Source organism: Diplotaxodon limnothrissa, linkage group LG11, assembly GCF_057381915.1.
Source record: "Diplotaxodon limnothrissa isolate DT_005_m linkage group LG11, D_limnothrissa_male_GT1.1, whole genome shotgun sequence".
Classification (NCBI taxonomy): Eukaryota; Metazoa; Chordata; class Actinopteri; order Cichliformes; family Cichlidae; genus Diplotaxodon; species Diplotaxodon limnothrissa.
In genome coordinates, this window is record NC_140606.1 from 34,932,695 (window position 1) to 34,947,439 (window position 14,745).

Below are 14,745 nucleotides of genomic sequence, written 5' to 3' on the forward strand. Positions count from 1 at the left end.
ATTAAAACCGTTTTACCTTCCAAACATTTGACCGTACCCACCCGTTAAAGAGGGACTCATTAAGCTCTGAGCTGCAGCAGCTAATTACTCTGCCGACAATTTCCCCAGATCTTGCTAAACAAGATCCAAAACGAAAATAACAAAAACACCGACAAGAAGCAGATGTTCTGTTGCTGAAGTTGAGAGGATTCACCTCCCATAAGAAGCACAATTGGAAGATGACTCAGCGCGAGACACTTGCTTCAAGCCAAAGTTTCAAATTGGACATGATTACATGTAATTACGGAGGAGAGGCTGCTCTCAGAACAATGCATCTTCAGCTTGAGACAAAAAAAAAAAAAAAAAAAAAAAAAATCATATGGAGTGCCCATTTAGCTGTAAGGCGTCTTCTTGTTGACTTTGGGGTAACGTCTCCAGAGAAATGTAAATGGCTGGTTTTGCTGGGCGAGGGTGGCAGGTATTATTTTGCATCACTGCTGCCGTCAGAACCGTATTGTGCTAAAGTTAATTAAATGGGAGAAAAAGCAAAGGAATCAGTGAACAAAAGCGGTGGAAAAAATTTTTAAAAAACATTTTAATCGTTAAACTGACTGTACATTCATTCAGATCGAAATTCACAGGAGAGTTTTTAAAAAGAGCGGGATCACTTGTAGAAGACGAGGGAAGAGGTCATGATGATGTATCCTGGCTGCTGCGCTGGGTTTGGATCCCGTCCGTTGAACAAGCCAAAGTAGACGACAGTGTTGGATTCAGACCTGCTCATGTTGAGCTGTCGGGACAGGAAGAGAGCCGCACAGTGTTAATAAAACCAGTCTAATGAAATGACGTGAGGTTCAGTCTCAGAGACTAGTCAGGATTTACTCGATTAGATCAGGAGTCTTTGGGGTCAATAACTCACTCGAGAATAATAAAGTGCTCCTTTATTCTAATGGGTACAACTTCAAATCAAGTGCTTCTCCTCAGCATGACTTCAATTTGAGGTTCTTATAAAACTACTGAAGAAGAGAAGCCCTTAGAGAAAGCACTGTGTAAGTGTGTAAGCGACGCAGTGATGAATTCCCACTGGCAGATTTCACATTGTGTCCTTCTTACAGCAAACTGATTGTACTTTTACTTTTTTCCTACTCTTGAGTCTGTTTGATGTCATAAAGGGGATATCCCTTATATGTTCATGGGCCCCACCCATCTGGATTCAATTCTTCTGTCAACACGTGGAAGCCAATCAGAAGACAGTCAGCTAAAAGGAATGGAGACGAGAGCTAGAACGATTTCAGACAGAGGGACTGCATCAAGGCCAAGAATAAGACTAGGATTATTTTGAACTGTCAGTCATGCAAAGCTTCTCTATCAGAGGCCAGTAATGTCAACATTGAGCTGGAAATGAGCATAACAGAATATTCAGCCTAGTGCAGCTGTGCATCCGTTTTGAAGACTCTCCAGCTTTTAGACAGTTTTGATTTCTCTTTGTTATTGTGGACACCACTAGAAAAAAAGCTCACGCAAAAGCGTATAAGATCTATTATTGCCACATCTGTCCTTAAGAAACATGAAATTCTCAAACTTTTTTAAGGCAACAGTTCTGTTGTGTTAAAAAGCTATAAAGCATGGCTCGATTGCCAGTAGTCTGCTTACTGTGGCTGAATAACATTTTAGGACGGTTTTGTTGTGGGTTTCATATTAAGAGGAGCTTTAAGTCTGGCATTTCATAAATATTTAAGGGATGAAATGAGAAACTTGGTGGAGAAGAACCAACCTGTTTGGTGACGTCAACCCTCCACGGATTCACCTGTAGTCCATCACACCAGCCTCCACGGCCGTACAGCCATGTGCCGTGTTCGTTCGGTACAGCGCCCTCTTTGACGCGCATTGCACAGCCCAGAGCCGTTCCTAATGGTCCCAACATGACATTAAAAGCGTTTGATTTCCAATTTGCACCGACCAGTTTATTTTTAAGGCTTTAACAAGCACCTTGATAAACAATCCTCAGGTACATTTGTAGGTTAGTTCATCAGCAGAATATTTTTAAAATTAAAAAGAAATGTAAAGTTTGAGGATTTCAAATTCATTTTTGTGGATAGAGTATCGATCTAGTATTTTTAAATTTGGATGGCAGGACAAAATTAAACTTGTCCTGAGGACTCAGACCACTGATAACTATAACATCTAAAATCTTTAGCAGTCATGCAGAAAGCATCTTTTCCTCACCTGCAGAATCAAATACGTGGGTGTTGTTATAAGCAGCGTTGATCACGAAATGGTGGGAGGTGACACAAAATTCTCCGCAGCCGTTCTCGTCGCTGCCGTGTCCTGTGATGACAGCGTACAGCTCCACCTGAAAACAGACATGCAGCCAATGTGATCCTCCACAGACAGCTGAAAACTAGCAAAGACTGTATGTAAAAGATGGACGTAGCCATCGTGACTTCAACCTTAAGGACTCTGAAGATATATTACATTGAAGCCTTAAGCTGCGTTTTCACCATCGACTTCATGGCGTTTTTCTTGAATAACTGTTTAGCTCATAAATTAAGTTAGCAGTAGGGTTATTTTCTCCATAAACTTCTATCCAGCCTGACCCCTGGTGGCCATTGCAAAGAATGCAGCTGGAAGTTACGTCCATCTTTTAGAAACAGGCTTTGACATTTTGTAGTTAACATCATATCCGATACCTTTTTGGTGGACGCTGGGACAGTGAATTTGATTGGCTGGTACCTCTTGTTGTAATTTTTGTCAAAGGTTCCTCCATCGTACAGTGACATCACTTTAAAGGGATGAAAGCTCTCCACAAAGTTTCCTGTGACAGAGAAAAAACCAAACAAAAAAAATCTGACGCAACATCTTCCTCTAGATTTACAAATTATGGAGCTTTAATAATCCTGATTTTTTTATGCGTTTAATTGATTATTAATGATATATTTTGAATATGCTTTAGCATCCAAGTGGTTTAAACATACATTTTAAGATCATATCCTGGTTTGTTTGCATGAGAAAGATCTGCTCAGTAGTGCCAATTTGTGCTCAGCGCACACACTCATGACATGTTTGTAAAATGTAACAAGCTTCCTGCTGCAGTTTGATTGCATCATCTGTGTTATTCACCTGTCTGATTGGTGCCACTGAACCTCAGATTGAGGGAAACAATCCAAGGCATCGCCCAAGGCACGGTCTTCATAGTGAAGGTGCATTTATTGCTGTCCAGCAGGGGGATCAGAGGGGACACATCCGTCAGCCAGCGCCCGATACCTCTGGTAAAATAAGACAAAAATCATATTGCACAAACTAATAATAATGATAATAATAATGACAATAATAATAATAATAGGTTGCATTTATATAGCGCTTTTCGGGGCCCTCAAAGCGCTTTACAATTCCACTATTCATTCACTCTCACATTCACACACTGGTGGAGGCAAACTACAGCTGTAGCCACAGCTGCCCTGGGGCAGACTGACGGTCATAGCTATGCTATCAGTGCTTCCCACGAGCTTTGTACCTGCGGAAGGCAGTGATCCATCGACCCAGCTCCATGTTGCAGTACGGACTCGTGCGGTCGCAGCAGACAGAAAGCTGCACAGTGTGATCCCACTGAGCGCATGACGAGTCTCTCTTGCCCGGACATGACAGCGATGCATCAAGCTCCAACATGTCAAAGTCCAACAAGTCTGTGGACAAAGTACTTTTTAAAAAAAATTAAAATTAAAAGAAAAAAGAAAAAAAAAAAGAAAAAGAAAAATCATACATTTTCCATCTTTCTTATATGTCAATGTTCCTGCTGCCGAGAGTCGACCATTCACCTATTCCAGTAGGATGTTAAGTCACTCTGTGTATATAATTTTTGCAGTCAAGATGCCAAAAACTGCTCTTTAAAAAGAAAAAATTAAAATAAATAAAATTAAAAAAAAAAAAAATCATTTGAAACTCCAGAGTTGAGAAGCCCACAGAGGGGCTGCTCCCAGTCCCTGCCACCAGGACAATGAAAAATGTTCATATTTGAAGTTAAGATGAATATCCAACATTGGTTTGGGGTGTAAAGAGTCATGATAGGCAAGGCAAGGCAAGGCAAGTTTATTTGTATAGCACAATTCAACAACAAGGTGATTCAAAGTGCTTTACAGAGACATTAGAAACAAGAACAAATAAAAAGCATGATTTAAAATTGATTAAAACAAGCAAATAAACTAACTAACTAATTAACAAACAAACAAACAAACAAACAAACAAACAAAACAGTATATAAAATCAAAACAGATAAAATCAGAACAGTAGATAAAATCAGTAGTTAAATGTAAGTTTTGAAATTTAAGCTTAAAGTGTGGATTTGGTGCTTTATTCAAATGCAGCTGAGAACAGGTGAGTCTTCAACCTGGATTTAAATAAACTGAGTGTTTCAGCTGATCTGAGGCTTTCTGGGAGTTTGTTCCAGATATAAGGAGCATAAAAGCTGAATGCAGCTTCTCCGTGTCTGGTTCTGACTCTGGGAACTGATAAAAGACCGGATCCAGATGGTCTTTTAGCCGCAAAATGATCAGTTTTATTTTAACAATATCTGATATTTCTTTTCTGTCACATGAATCTGATTAAAGCGTAATGCTTTCACAGATAAAAATCAGTCTATTACAGCAGCATTATATGAACAACTTTTCTATCACAATTAACCTGATTATGTAATTAACAGTTGTTTTGATAAACTTACCTATAGACAGGTCGACTGTGGCCACGGCTCCTTTGTCCCCTTGCATTTGGACTTTATCAAAGACAGAAACAACTTTTGCAGGATTCTGGAGTTTAGTCTGCAGATCAGCAAAGAAATCAAACCTGGAGACGAAGCAAAAGTAACTGATTAATGACAAAAAACCAAAACAAAACAGTGCATCCATGGAGAGCTTGTACTGGTGACTACAAACTACATCAAATGCCATAACCAAAATATCTATTTTGAGGTTCATTATGCATAAGATACAGCAGTTTAAAAAAAAAAAAAAAAAAAAAACCAAATACAAAACAACATAAAAATTTACTGCATATAAGTTTCATCCTTTAGAGGTGTCACATGTCCTGTCTTTTGTGGGGGGTGAGAAAGGCCATGGGCATTGATTTTAGGAAGTCTTCTTATAGCTCATCACCTACCATCATTACAGCTGCTGATATTGAGATTGTGGAGAGTTACAAGTATTTAGGGGTTGTTCTTGACCTCAAACTGTGTTTTGAGCCTCATGCTGATGCCACTACCAAAAAAGTTCAGCAAAGACTGCTCTTCTTAAAGATGATTAGATCTTTTAATGTCTCATCTGAAATGTTCTCCTTGATTTACAGAAGTTTTATTGAATCTGTTATTTCTCTCTGTATTGCTGCTTGTTTTGGTAACATGACTCTGAAGAACAAGAATAGTTTTGGGACTTTTGGTAAAAACTGCCAGCAAAATCTCAGAGCGTTGGCAAGACAGGCTTTTGGCCATGTATAACGAGCATGTGCTGAGGAAGGCTCGCTTTATGGTTGTAACAATTGACTTGTTGCCCTCTGGCCATCGTTTTGGAGTACCTGCAAGGAAGACCAAAACAATCCAGGTTGCTTTTATCCCTACTGCAACCCGTTTACTTAATGGCATGTCTTGTGGCTTTTTATCATTGTTTTGTTTATTCTTATTGCTGCTAAACTGATTTCCCCCTGTGGGACAATATAACCAATGTAACCAAAGCAGCCGACGTAAAGTGGCTGCATTCAACACAAGGAAGAAGAAAGCTACAAGACCAAATGTTCCATCTTGCAGTTCTAAAGAAATTGATCAAAACTTCAATTAGCATGTAGGTTTTTCATTCTACATAACTAACCTCTTATTGTTATTAGAACTAAAGACTAGAAACTTGAGACAGAAAAAAGGCATAAAATAAATTACTCAGTGGAACTTCTATTATAACCGTCTCTGAAGAAGGCCTGGTATTGATCATATGTATATAATCCTAAAATCAAAGTGCTACTCAATTAAAACAAAAAAAGTTGGATTCAGATTCCATCTGTGAAATCTAATAATCAGTTAAATTCCAGTTAAAACACTGGAATAAAGCTTCTAGTGTCCTCTTGTTACATTATAAACCGTAATCTTCCAGTAACCTTCATGTACTTACCACTGGGCCTGCCAGTTAACAAAGCTGAACGTGGGGTAGAGGAACCAGCCCATCTCAGCCAGCAACCCCTGTTTGTCAATGCTGATGAAGAAATTTGGGGACGGGGTGTTCTGGAACGACACATTGACCAGCTTTCCAAACCTGAACAACAAATCGGAACATCAAAACAAAAACCATTACTGTGACCTTTTAGAAGAACAGTTAGTCCTTGTACGTGAATGTGAAGCATCAACATCAGGAGGCTTTTAATCCTGCAGGTGAGCCGATCTTACCGGAGCGTCTGAGCGACCGCAGGGTCCTGATGCACCATGGCAGCTGGGATGCTGAGCAGCGAGAAACACTCATCCCCAACACAGTTCATATCCTGGAGTGGATTTCCAGGGAGGGTATAGACGAGGACACCGGAGGCATTGGACTTGGCCATGCTCTGAACCTGAAGGAAAACAAATCAGAGAGGATGAAACTGTTACAGACCTCAATATTAATAATTAATGTCTATGCTTATGTAATTAATGCATTCATAGTTTGGTCTATAAAAGAAAGGAAACAGGGAAGAATTTGAGGCTACAATGCTGAAAACTGCTGAACTTGACATTTATGGTAAAGGTTTGTGTCACATAGATTTGAAGAAGAAAAAAAAAAACAAACAAAAAAAAAAAACAACATTAAACAAATGGAACATTTTTATTTTTCACCAGAAATGTCTGTGGTCTTAGCTTCCTGATTTCTCTGTGCCTAACTCCTTAGAGTCATATAACAAGGGGAAGAGTGATTTGACTGAGAACCATCAGCAGACTTCATAAAACCAACTATCCACAGTGTCCATCCCACACTTTGATATATGCTGTGAAAAACAAATCCCCATTGATAAGTTGAGCAATCTGCAGCACAGTGGCTCACGGGTGCATGTCTTTTGGGGGAAAAGTCTCCAATAAAGGTTTTAAAAAATATATCTAAATTTAAAACTTTAATAATCTCAATAAAGACATATCTGCCTATGAATCTGTCAGCAAGGGGCAAAACTTTTGATACTGGAAGCTTTCTGGTTCCACTAGTGGTCCGAGTGCTATTGGCCAATCATGTTTGAGCAGGCTTTGACTACATGTGGGTAAACAGTCTGTGTAGAGAGCAAATGAGGGATTGGATTTGCTGAAATGCAAACCCAAAACTATCAGTACAGTCTGCCAATGATTTAGTTTTTGTTTTTTTAAATCATGACGTTTATATATTTTTCTCCTCATTCAAACAGATGATAATGATAATAATGATAATAATAATGGATTGGATTTATATAGCGCTTTTCAAGGCACCCAAAGCGCTTTACAATGCCACTATTCATTCACTCTCACATTCACACACTGGTGGAGGCAGCTACAGTTGTAGCCACAGCTGCCCTGGGGCAGGCTGACAGAAGCAAGGCTGCCATATCGCGCCATCGGCCCCTCTTGCCAACACCAGTAGGCGGTAGGGTAAAGTGTCTTGCCCAAGGACACAACGACCAGGACAGAGAGCCCGGGGATCGAATTGGCGACCTTCCAGTTACAGATATGCTTCCCAACCCCCTGAGCCACGGTCGCCCACGTGGGGGGTCAGTGTACAGCTTTGATGTCCATCAGCTACACCGGAGACCAGGAAGTGTTGGCCTCACCAGCCAAAAGTTCCCAAATTATTAAGAAATAAAAGTCAAATAAAAACCAAGAATTATTGTTTTCAGCCTCTCAGCATGTAGACTTGTGGTTTCTCCTCCATCGTTTCATTATTTTTGTCATTGATTTTTGAGTTGCCTTTCAATTCTGTCCTTTGTAGGTTGATCATTTTTACTTCCATCAAATGATATAGCATACCGTCATCCCTAACACATTACCCAGCCCACATCTGTATAGATATCCAGCATGTTTGTTTTTTCCATTGAGATCTGATGTGTTTATGTAGTCAAGCTTTAAATGTCAAGAAAAAAAAAAAAAAAAAAAAAGCCTTTTAAGTCTCCGGATCCTCCCAGTTCGATTTAATTTCACTGAACTTCAAGCACGTCACCACAGAAGTCAACAAACTGGAAGCGAAAACATTCATTCAATTTGACACTAACAGACCTTAGTGAAGAAAGAACAGTTGCCTTCAGACACCCAGGCCACAGCACCTGCCACTGAGGGGAAGGTTTCACACCCATCTCCAGCATCAATCACTGTATAGGACTTTGAGCCCCAGCGTGCCATGAGCCAGTCATATCTGGCATCTAGTCTTTTAATGATCACAGGCATCTTCCACTCTGCAGGGGGGAGCCAAGAATTACAAATAAATGATTCCTCTCAACATTCCTCTGCATTCTAAATATTAATATCTATTAATAAACAGACCTGAAATTAACCTTCTGACTTCACTCCTCTAAAAATCAGGCAGGTCAAGAGAAAAATCAGTTGCAGAGTCTGATTCCATGCACTGTCTTACCCTCTGAGATGAAAGCAGCCTGGGAAAGACCACAGCCGTGTCCCATGCAGCTCCAGTAGTAAAGCACTCTGGGGATCCAGTTACCCAGAGCAAAGACGGGCACCGGAGAGAAGTGCAGCCTGGACAGAACCTCCTTTTTACTGCAGAAACGTAAAAGAGGCAAGCGCACGGATGGTTATATTAACTCAGGAAGAACCATAAAACCTTATTTTCAGCTCCAAGTTTAAACTCTTGGACTTCAAAATAATCAATTTATTTCATACAGTTCATCTGCTAACTTAGGGGGGGGAAAAAAAAAAAAAAAAAAAAAAAAAAAAAAAAAAAAGCCATTTTAGTCACATGCCTTCTGATTGGCTGCACTTCAAAAGCAGAAGATCGGAGCATCAGGTGGTTGTGGTTTCTGTGTCTTAGATCAGCGGTCCCCAAACTTTTTTGCACCACGGACCGGTTTATCACCAGTGTGTGAATGTGTGTGTGACTGAATGTGTAAAGCACTTTGGGGTCTTTAGGGACTAGTAAAGCGCTAAACAAATACAGGCCATTTACCATTTATGTCAGACAATATTTTCACAGACCAGCCTTTAAGGTGTGGCGGATAAATACAACAAAATAACACCAGTACTGGTAGCAAAAAAAAAAGAAAAAAGAAGATTTATTCATAACACACAGGAAAAGACCCAGGGAAACTGAGTTAACGATAAAAAAGATAAACAAAATAATTATAAAAACCTTGAAAACCATAAATTTCACACTCGAGCCTCAACTCTTGCAGCACGGTACCAAACAACTCACAGACAGGGATATCCCCTGTGACATCATACAGAACCAAGAAAAACTGTCCAACACAAAGCACTTAGATGTGTCTGAAGCTTTTGATGGCCATATTTAATGCAAGCATCCACCATTTTAAGTGCACATATTTGAAAGTAAGAAAATTCCTTCATAGGTTAACTCTAAACAACCCAAGAAAATGGTTAATACAATAAATGTCACTCTGGCAGTGACATTTGGGATCTTGCTCATGTTAATAAAACATTGAGATTTAAATAAAAACATCATGTTTTCCAATAGACTAAGGAGTTCTAGGTACTTTTTACTTCTGCTGCGCTTCCCTTTTTTCCCAGTGCAGTTTCCTGTGTTTGGTACAGTATGTTGTCACTATTATTAAGATGGTTCCTGTTTCACATAACCGATTATTTTACAGCTTTGAGGATTAATGTTCCTGAAAACTGTAAAATAAAATATCAGCCTCCTGTGCAAGTTTTAAAAAAAAAAAAAAAGAAAAAAAAAAGAAGGAAGTATACTCTGCTCATTTAATCTTCCAAGAAACTTTTTAATGTCAAAACTGTTTCACAGCACAGAGTTGAAATAAATGATGAAAGTGCTAAAATTATCCATCGTATGAAATCTATATTTTATGATCTTTTGGAAGGCCCTGTGTGTTTCACGTTCAAATAGAAAAAGGTAAATTTCCAGTTATATAAACTGAAATTTTATAGTTTACAGACAAAATTAACTTATGGATGGGAATGCATTAGAGAGGAAACAAGTGGGTCTCAAAGCTTTATGGAATTTGAACCAGAGCAGAAAAGAAGTCACATTTCACAAGTCTGCAGGTTTTTTGTTGTTAAAACTGTTTAATTTTTAACGGGCGACCGTGGCTCAGGGGGTTGGGAATCGCATCTGTAACCAGAAGGTCGCTGGTTTGATCCCTGGGCGCTCTGTCCTGGTCGTTGTGTCCTTGGGCAAGACACTTTACCCTACTTGCCTACTGGTATTGGCCAGAGGGGCCGATGGCACGATATGGCAGCCTCACTTCTGTCAGTCTGCCCCAGGGCAGCTGTGGCTACAACTGTAGCTGCCTCCACCAGTGTATGAATGTGAGAGTGAATGAATAGTGGCATTGTAAAGCGCTTTGGGTGCCTTGAAAAGCGCTATATAAATCCAATCCATTATTATTATTATTATTATTATTATTAATTTTGCATCTGAAGCTCTCAAACTGTCTTTAAATAAAACCAGCAACTCCAACTCTATGCAGTCACGTGAAAATACTAAGTACAGGTTCTACTATTCAAATGAACATGATCATCAGCAGGTATTGCGCCCACTCAAAGTACAGACCTCAATCTGACTGAAATGCTGTGGAGGGACCTTAAGAGAGCTGTGCATAATTTAATGCTCACAGGCCTCAGTGAACTGAAGACGAGTGGGCCAACATTTACCCCCCAACAGGGACAGAGGCTGAAAGTCACACACAGAACCATTACTTCAAAGTTCCTACTGCTAAAGGTCGTTCTACAACTTATTCAATCCAATCCATTATTATTATTATTATTATTATTAATTTTGCATCTGACTTAGTGTTTCACAGTAGGTCTTTTGCCACTTCAAGTTGCTGAAGCCAAAGATTTAACCAACCTGCAAAAATATTAAAATTGACAGAAATTTATCCCCAAGTGAACTTTCAAGCACTTTAAATGATTTATATTTGTCAGTCATAATATGCACCACATTTGCTTTGTTGCTCCTGCTGATATTTGTGTTCTGTTGTGTTGTTTTATTACCCGATCCATCATCCTCTTCACTATCTGTGCAGTGCTTTGCATGTCATTTCTGTAGTGATGTTGTGATTCCATTTAAAAGTGGGTGTGCTGAAATATTTCCAGATGTGTACAGCTGTTCTTTTAAGCCTTTTTTCTGTTCCATTTTCACGTTTAGCTTTTAGCCTCTAGTGGAGGTTGCATGTTCTGAATCCCTGTCCATATCTAACATTTGACAGAAAAGCGAAGTTTAGCCTTGTGCTTCAAAACTAGACTGTGCGTATGTAAAGTGAGCATAGGTAACTCCACCACCCACAACAGAAAAATTTTGCATAAACAGCTTCAGAATATTAATTAATTTAATATAATTGTATTGACACTGAGTATGTTTTACTCAGTGCAGGTATGCATTGCCAAGTGCTATTAAACATCTGTTTTCTATCACCACTGGAACCCAATTCGTCTGCCTTACAGCGAGGATGAGTCCTTCACGCTCACCTGTGGGCGGCGGCCCGCAGCACCTGCTCCCGCATCCAGAGAACATCATTGACCACAGAGTCGTCCAGGGATAGGAAGAGCACTTGTGTGCTATTCGGAAGTTCCTCCACGAGACTTTTTAGCGAAGACTCTGAGCTCCAAAGGCACTCCAGAAACCCTGAGTTGTTGGTGAAGGCGTGGATCACCAGAGGTCCCCTCAAAGCGTCGGGCTGGAAGGAAAACTCCCCATCCAGAGTTGGTACTTTGAACGCGTCCGCCGGGTCACCGGGCTCCGGCCCTGCGGGAGGTTGCCGAGATCTCAAACTCACCGTGCTGTCACCTTCGGTCAGCAACACCTGGCGCCTCGGTCTCCCTCCTGTTTCAGCGATATGAGCTGCCACAACAATCAGGAACCACAACAGCGCAGACTTTGAACGCAACAAAGCCATGTTCCCGGTGTAAGCTAGTGCCCGTGAACTCACCACGAACAACCGAGGTCGGACATCACTTCGCCAAAAGTTAACTTAAACTTAAAGGGTCAGAGTCTTTTTTAGCTGTCCCCAGACGACCTGTGATTTCCTCCTTCCACCTAATCATGACATCCAAACATTTGAGCTGGAGGCGGGCCGAGCCGCTGTCTACGGCAGCCCTGCAGGGACATAGGTCTGGGAAAGCGCAAACGGTACTTTTAACGGAAAATGATCTGAAACAGAGAATTTGATTGGTCGTCAAAATAATTAAATCTGTCGTGATAAAACGCTTAGTTGAGGCGGAAAACAATAGCAAAACAATAGGAGACAATAGCTGCAAAACGACTAGCAGAAATAAATTTTCAACATCTCGCGAGATTTGATGATGACCTGACCTATTTCAGAGAAATGTTTTAAGACCCCTGATTTACCCCCCCCCAGTTGTGGTAGATAGCTGTTGCTCCTTGTGCCTGGTTCTGCCGAAGGGTTCATCCTGTTAAAAGGGACATTTTTTTTTCTTCCTACTGTTGCCAAGTGCTTGCTTATCGGGGGAATTTCCTTGTATTATTGTAGGGTCTTTACCTAATAATATAAAGCACCGTGCAGGTGACTGTTGTTATGAATGGGTGCTGTATAAATAAAACGTAATTAAACTGAATCGTATTCTTTTATCTCAATAAAAATATTTAAAAGGTTATCCGACACAAGAGCCAATTCGAGAACTAGAGTATGCCATTACAACATATATTGGTTGCTATTATTAAGAAAACTATTCAGTTTTATCGATATAAAGTAAACAATGTAAAGTACAAGTATAATGTAGCTCTTTATATAACCGTATCTCATTCATCAGGACATTTTCTTGCACATCTGCTAATACAAAAACTAAGGCATGTCTCAGAGAGCTTCACCATATCACAATCATGTCAAATTTGAGGTTACATATTGAGAAATTAAGATGTAAAAGGAAGTACAAAACCAAATAAAAATAGATTGTAAAAAAGTGGTGGTTACATACAGCAACAATAAGCTGCTAAATGCACAAATCAGAGTCCTTTAATCTTTATTTATTTATTTTATTTAGGACAGTGCATGTTAATGAACATAAATGTAAAACTAAAAATTACATGAATGTAAACATACCAGATTATAGCCAAGGGCTAATTTCCATCTGTTGTCCTTAAGCATAAAAAATAGACATAATAATTCATAAAAATTCATCATTCATTCATAATAAAAACTCCATCACCAAACTTACACATTCACACCATTCTGTTCCCAAATAAAACATTAAAACTATACAACTCATACATGATCACACACTTTTTGTCCGTAACCAGTTTTTGACTCTTTTACTGTTAATTTAACGATTTTCCATGTGCTGTGAAGATGTTCCAATTATATCATATAGCGTAGTCTGATAAGCATTTTAGCCAGTGTTAAAGTAGTCCAGTTCAAAACATTTCTCTGAACAAGTCACACAAGACCATTTAGAAGACGTACGTGCAACAAGTGACTCAGAATAATTGCCGGAGATGAGCATCAGCCCTCATCTTTCACTCACACAGCTGTGCGTAAAAGCGCGCAAACGTTGCGTAAAGGGACCTCGGCAAAAGAACCGTGGATGTTGCTCTCTTCATCTGAAACTCAGCAGTGAGGTGTGATCCACTTGCACACAGATATTTATTATCTGTGTTCCTGGCTAAGTACACACAGTCTGCAGTGATGGAAACGCTTAAACTTGTTTTCATTTCTGTGCTGCTTCTGTCAAACGTTTTCTGTCAAGATATGGATGCTGACATCTGGAGAGAAGACATCGAGGAGGTAAAATTTTATAAACCTGCTGGCACTTTCTTTGCTGCCAGCGTCCTTTCAGAGTACGTATAAAGAAAGTTAAAACAAAGTATGTGATTATGATTAATGCTTACGCTCAAAACCTTTTAATGAAATAATTTCTTGGATTCGGTTTCAGGCTTCTATTGTATTTTTTCTCATATGGAAAAAAGAGAATGTTTAATATTAAACGTCTTTATTTGCTTGTGTTTGTCTCATATAAGGAAAAATGGCCAAACTCTAAAGAAATTCAAGACATTTTAGTTAGAATGATCAGAAAACCAGGATCTCGCCAACATCTTGGATTTATGGGGAGAAAGGAGTCTGGTAAGACGATATGACGGCATTTTGAACAAATTTATGCAGATTTATGTTTTAAACTGCTCATCTACCCAGAGAGAGTTCACTCATCCATTTAATTCTTCACAAACAGGAAAAACACGGACGGCACGTAAACGTAAGTTTTATAACTTTCTATTTTTTGCATTTCAGTTCAGCATTATTTCAGAGGTAAAAATTTATTTATATATATATATATATATATATATATATGGCGAAATGCTGTTTTTCTTTCTAGGGCACAAATTTCAAACCTTTGTGGGTCTGATGGGGAAGAGAAGCTCTTGGGATTAAGGTATATTTCCCGCAACACTCTCATAAATCTAGTCTCACATCAGCTTATATTTGCCTGGTCAACTGTTGGTTTCATCCCCGCAGGAGCTCTGTGACCCGGCGTCGATTCAAGGCTGAAGATCGGAGAGAAAAACTAAATTTCCATCCGTGTGATTTGTCTCCATTCAACTTTTATAGTCTGTACATATTATTTAATGTATAAAATATAACATTTAGTGCCAT

The 14,745-nt window shown here is 39.4% G+C and overlaps 1 protein-coding gene across 1 annotated transcript; it reads right to left on the reverse strand.

Moving 5' to 3' along the window:
* Positions 1-553: 553 nt before the first annotated feature.
* ngly2 (N-glycanase 2) lies at positions 554-12,213 on the reverse strand. Its single transcript, XM_085365895.1, has 12 exons — positions 11,609-12,213; positions 8,568-8,707; positions 8,213-8,388; positions 6,395-6,555; positions 6,123-6,263; positions 4,694-4,815; positions 3,494-3,662; positions 3,100-3,245; positions 2,670-2,794; positions 2,206-2,332; positions 1,754-1,887; positions 554-769 (listed from the first exon to the last, which is right to left on the reverse strand). The coding sequence occupies exons 1-12, from the start codon at positions 12,034-12,036 to the stop codon at positions 644-646; spliced, it is 1,995 nt and encodes a 664-aa protein (XP_085222021.1). The 5' UTR covers positions 12,037-12,213; the 3' UTR covers positions 554-643.
* Between the last annotated feature and the right edge of the window lie 2,532 nt (positions 12,214-14,745).

Excerpts from the sequence above, each read along its gene's own strand:
- ngly2 (XM_085365895.1), bottom strand. The coding sequence starts at position 12,036 with ATGGCTTTGTTGCGTTCAAAGTCTGCGCTGTTGTGGTTCCTGATTGTT. Across the intron at positions 2,795-3,099 it reads CAGTGGCACCAATCAGACAG|GAAACTTTGTGGAGAGCTTT; the intron begins GTGAATAACACA and ends TCTCTGTCACAG. Across the intron at positions 770-1,753 it reads GGGTTGACGTCACCAAACAG|CTCAACATGAGCAGGTCTGA; the intron begins GTTGGTTCTTCT and ends CTGTCCCGACAG.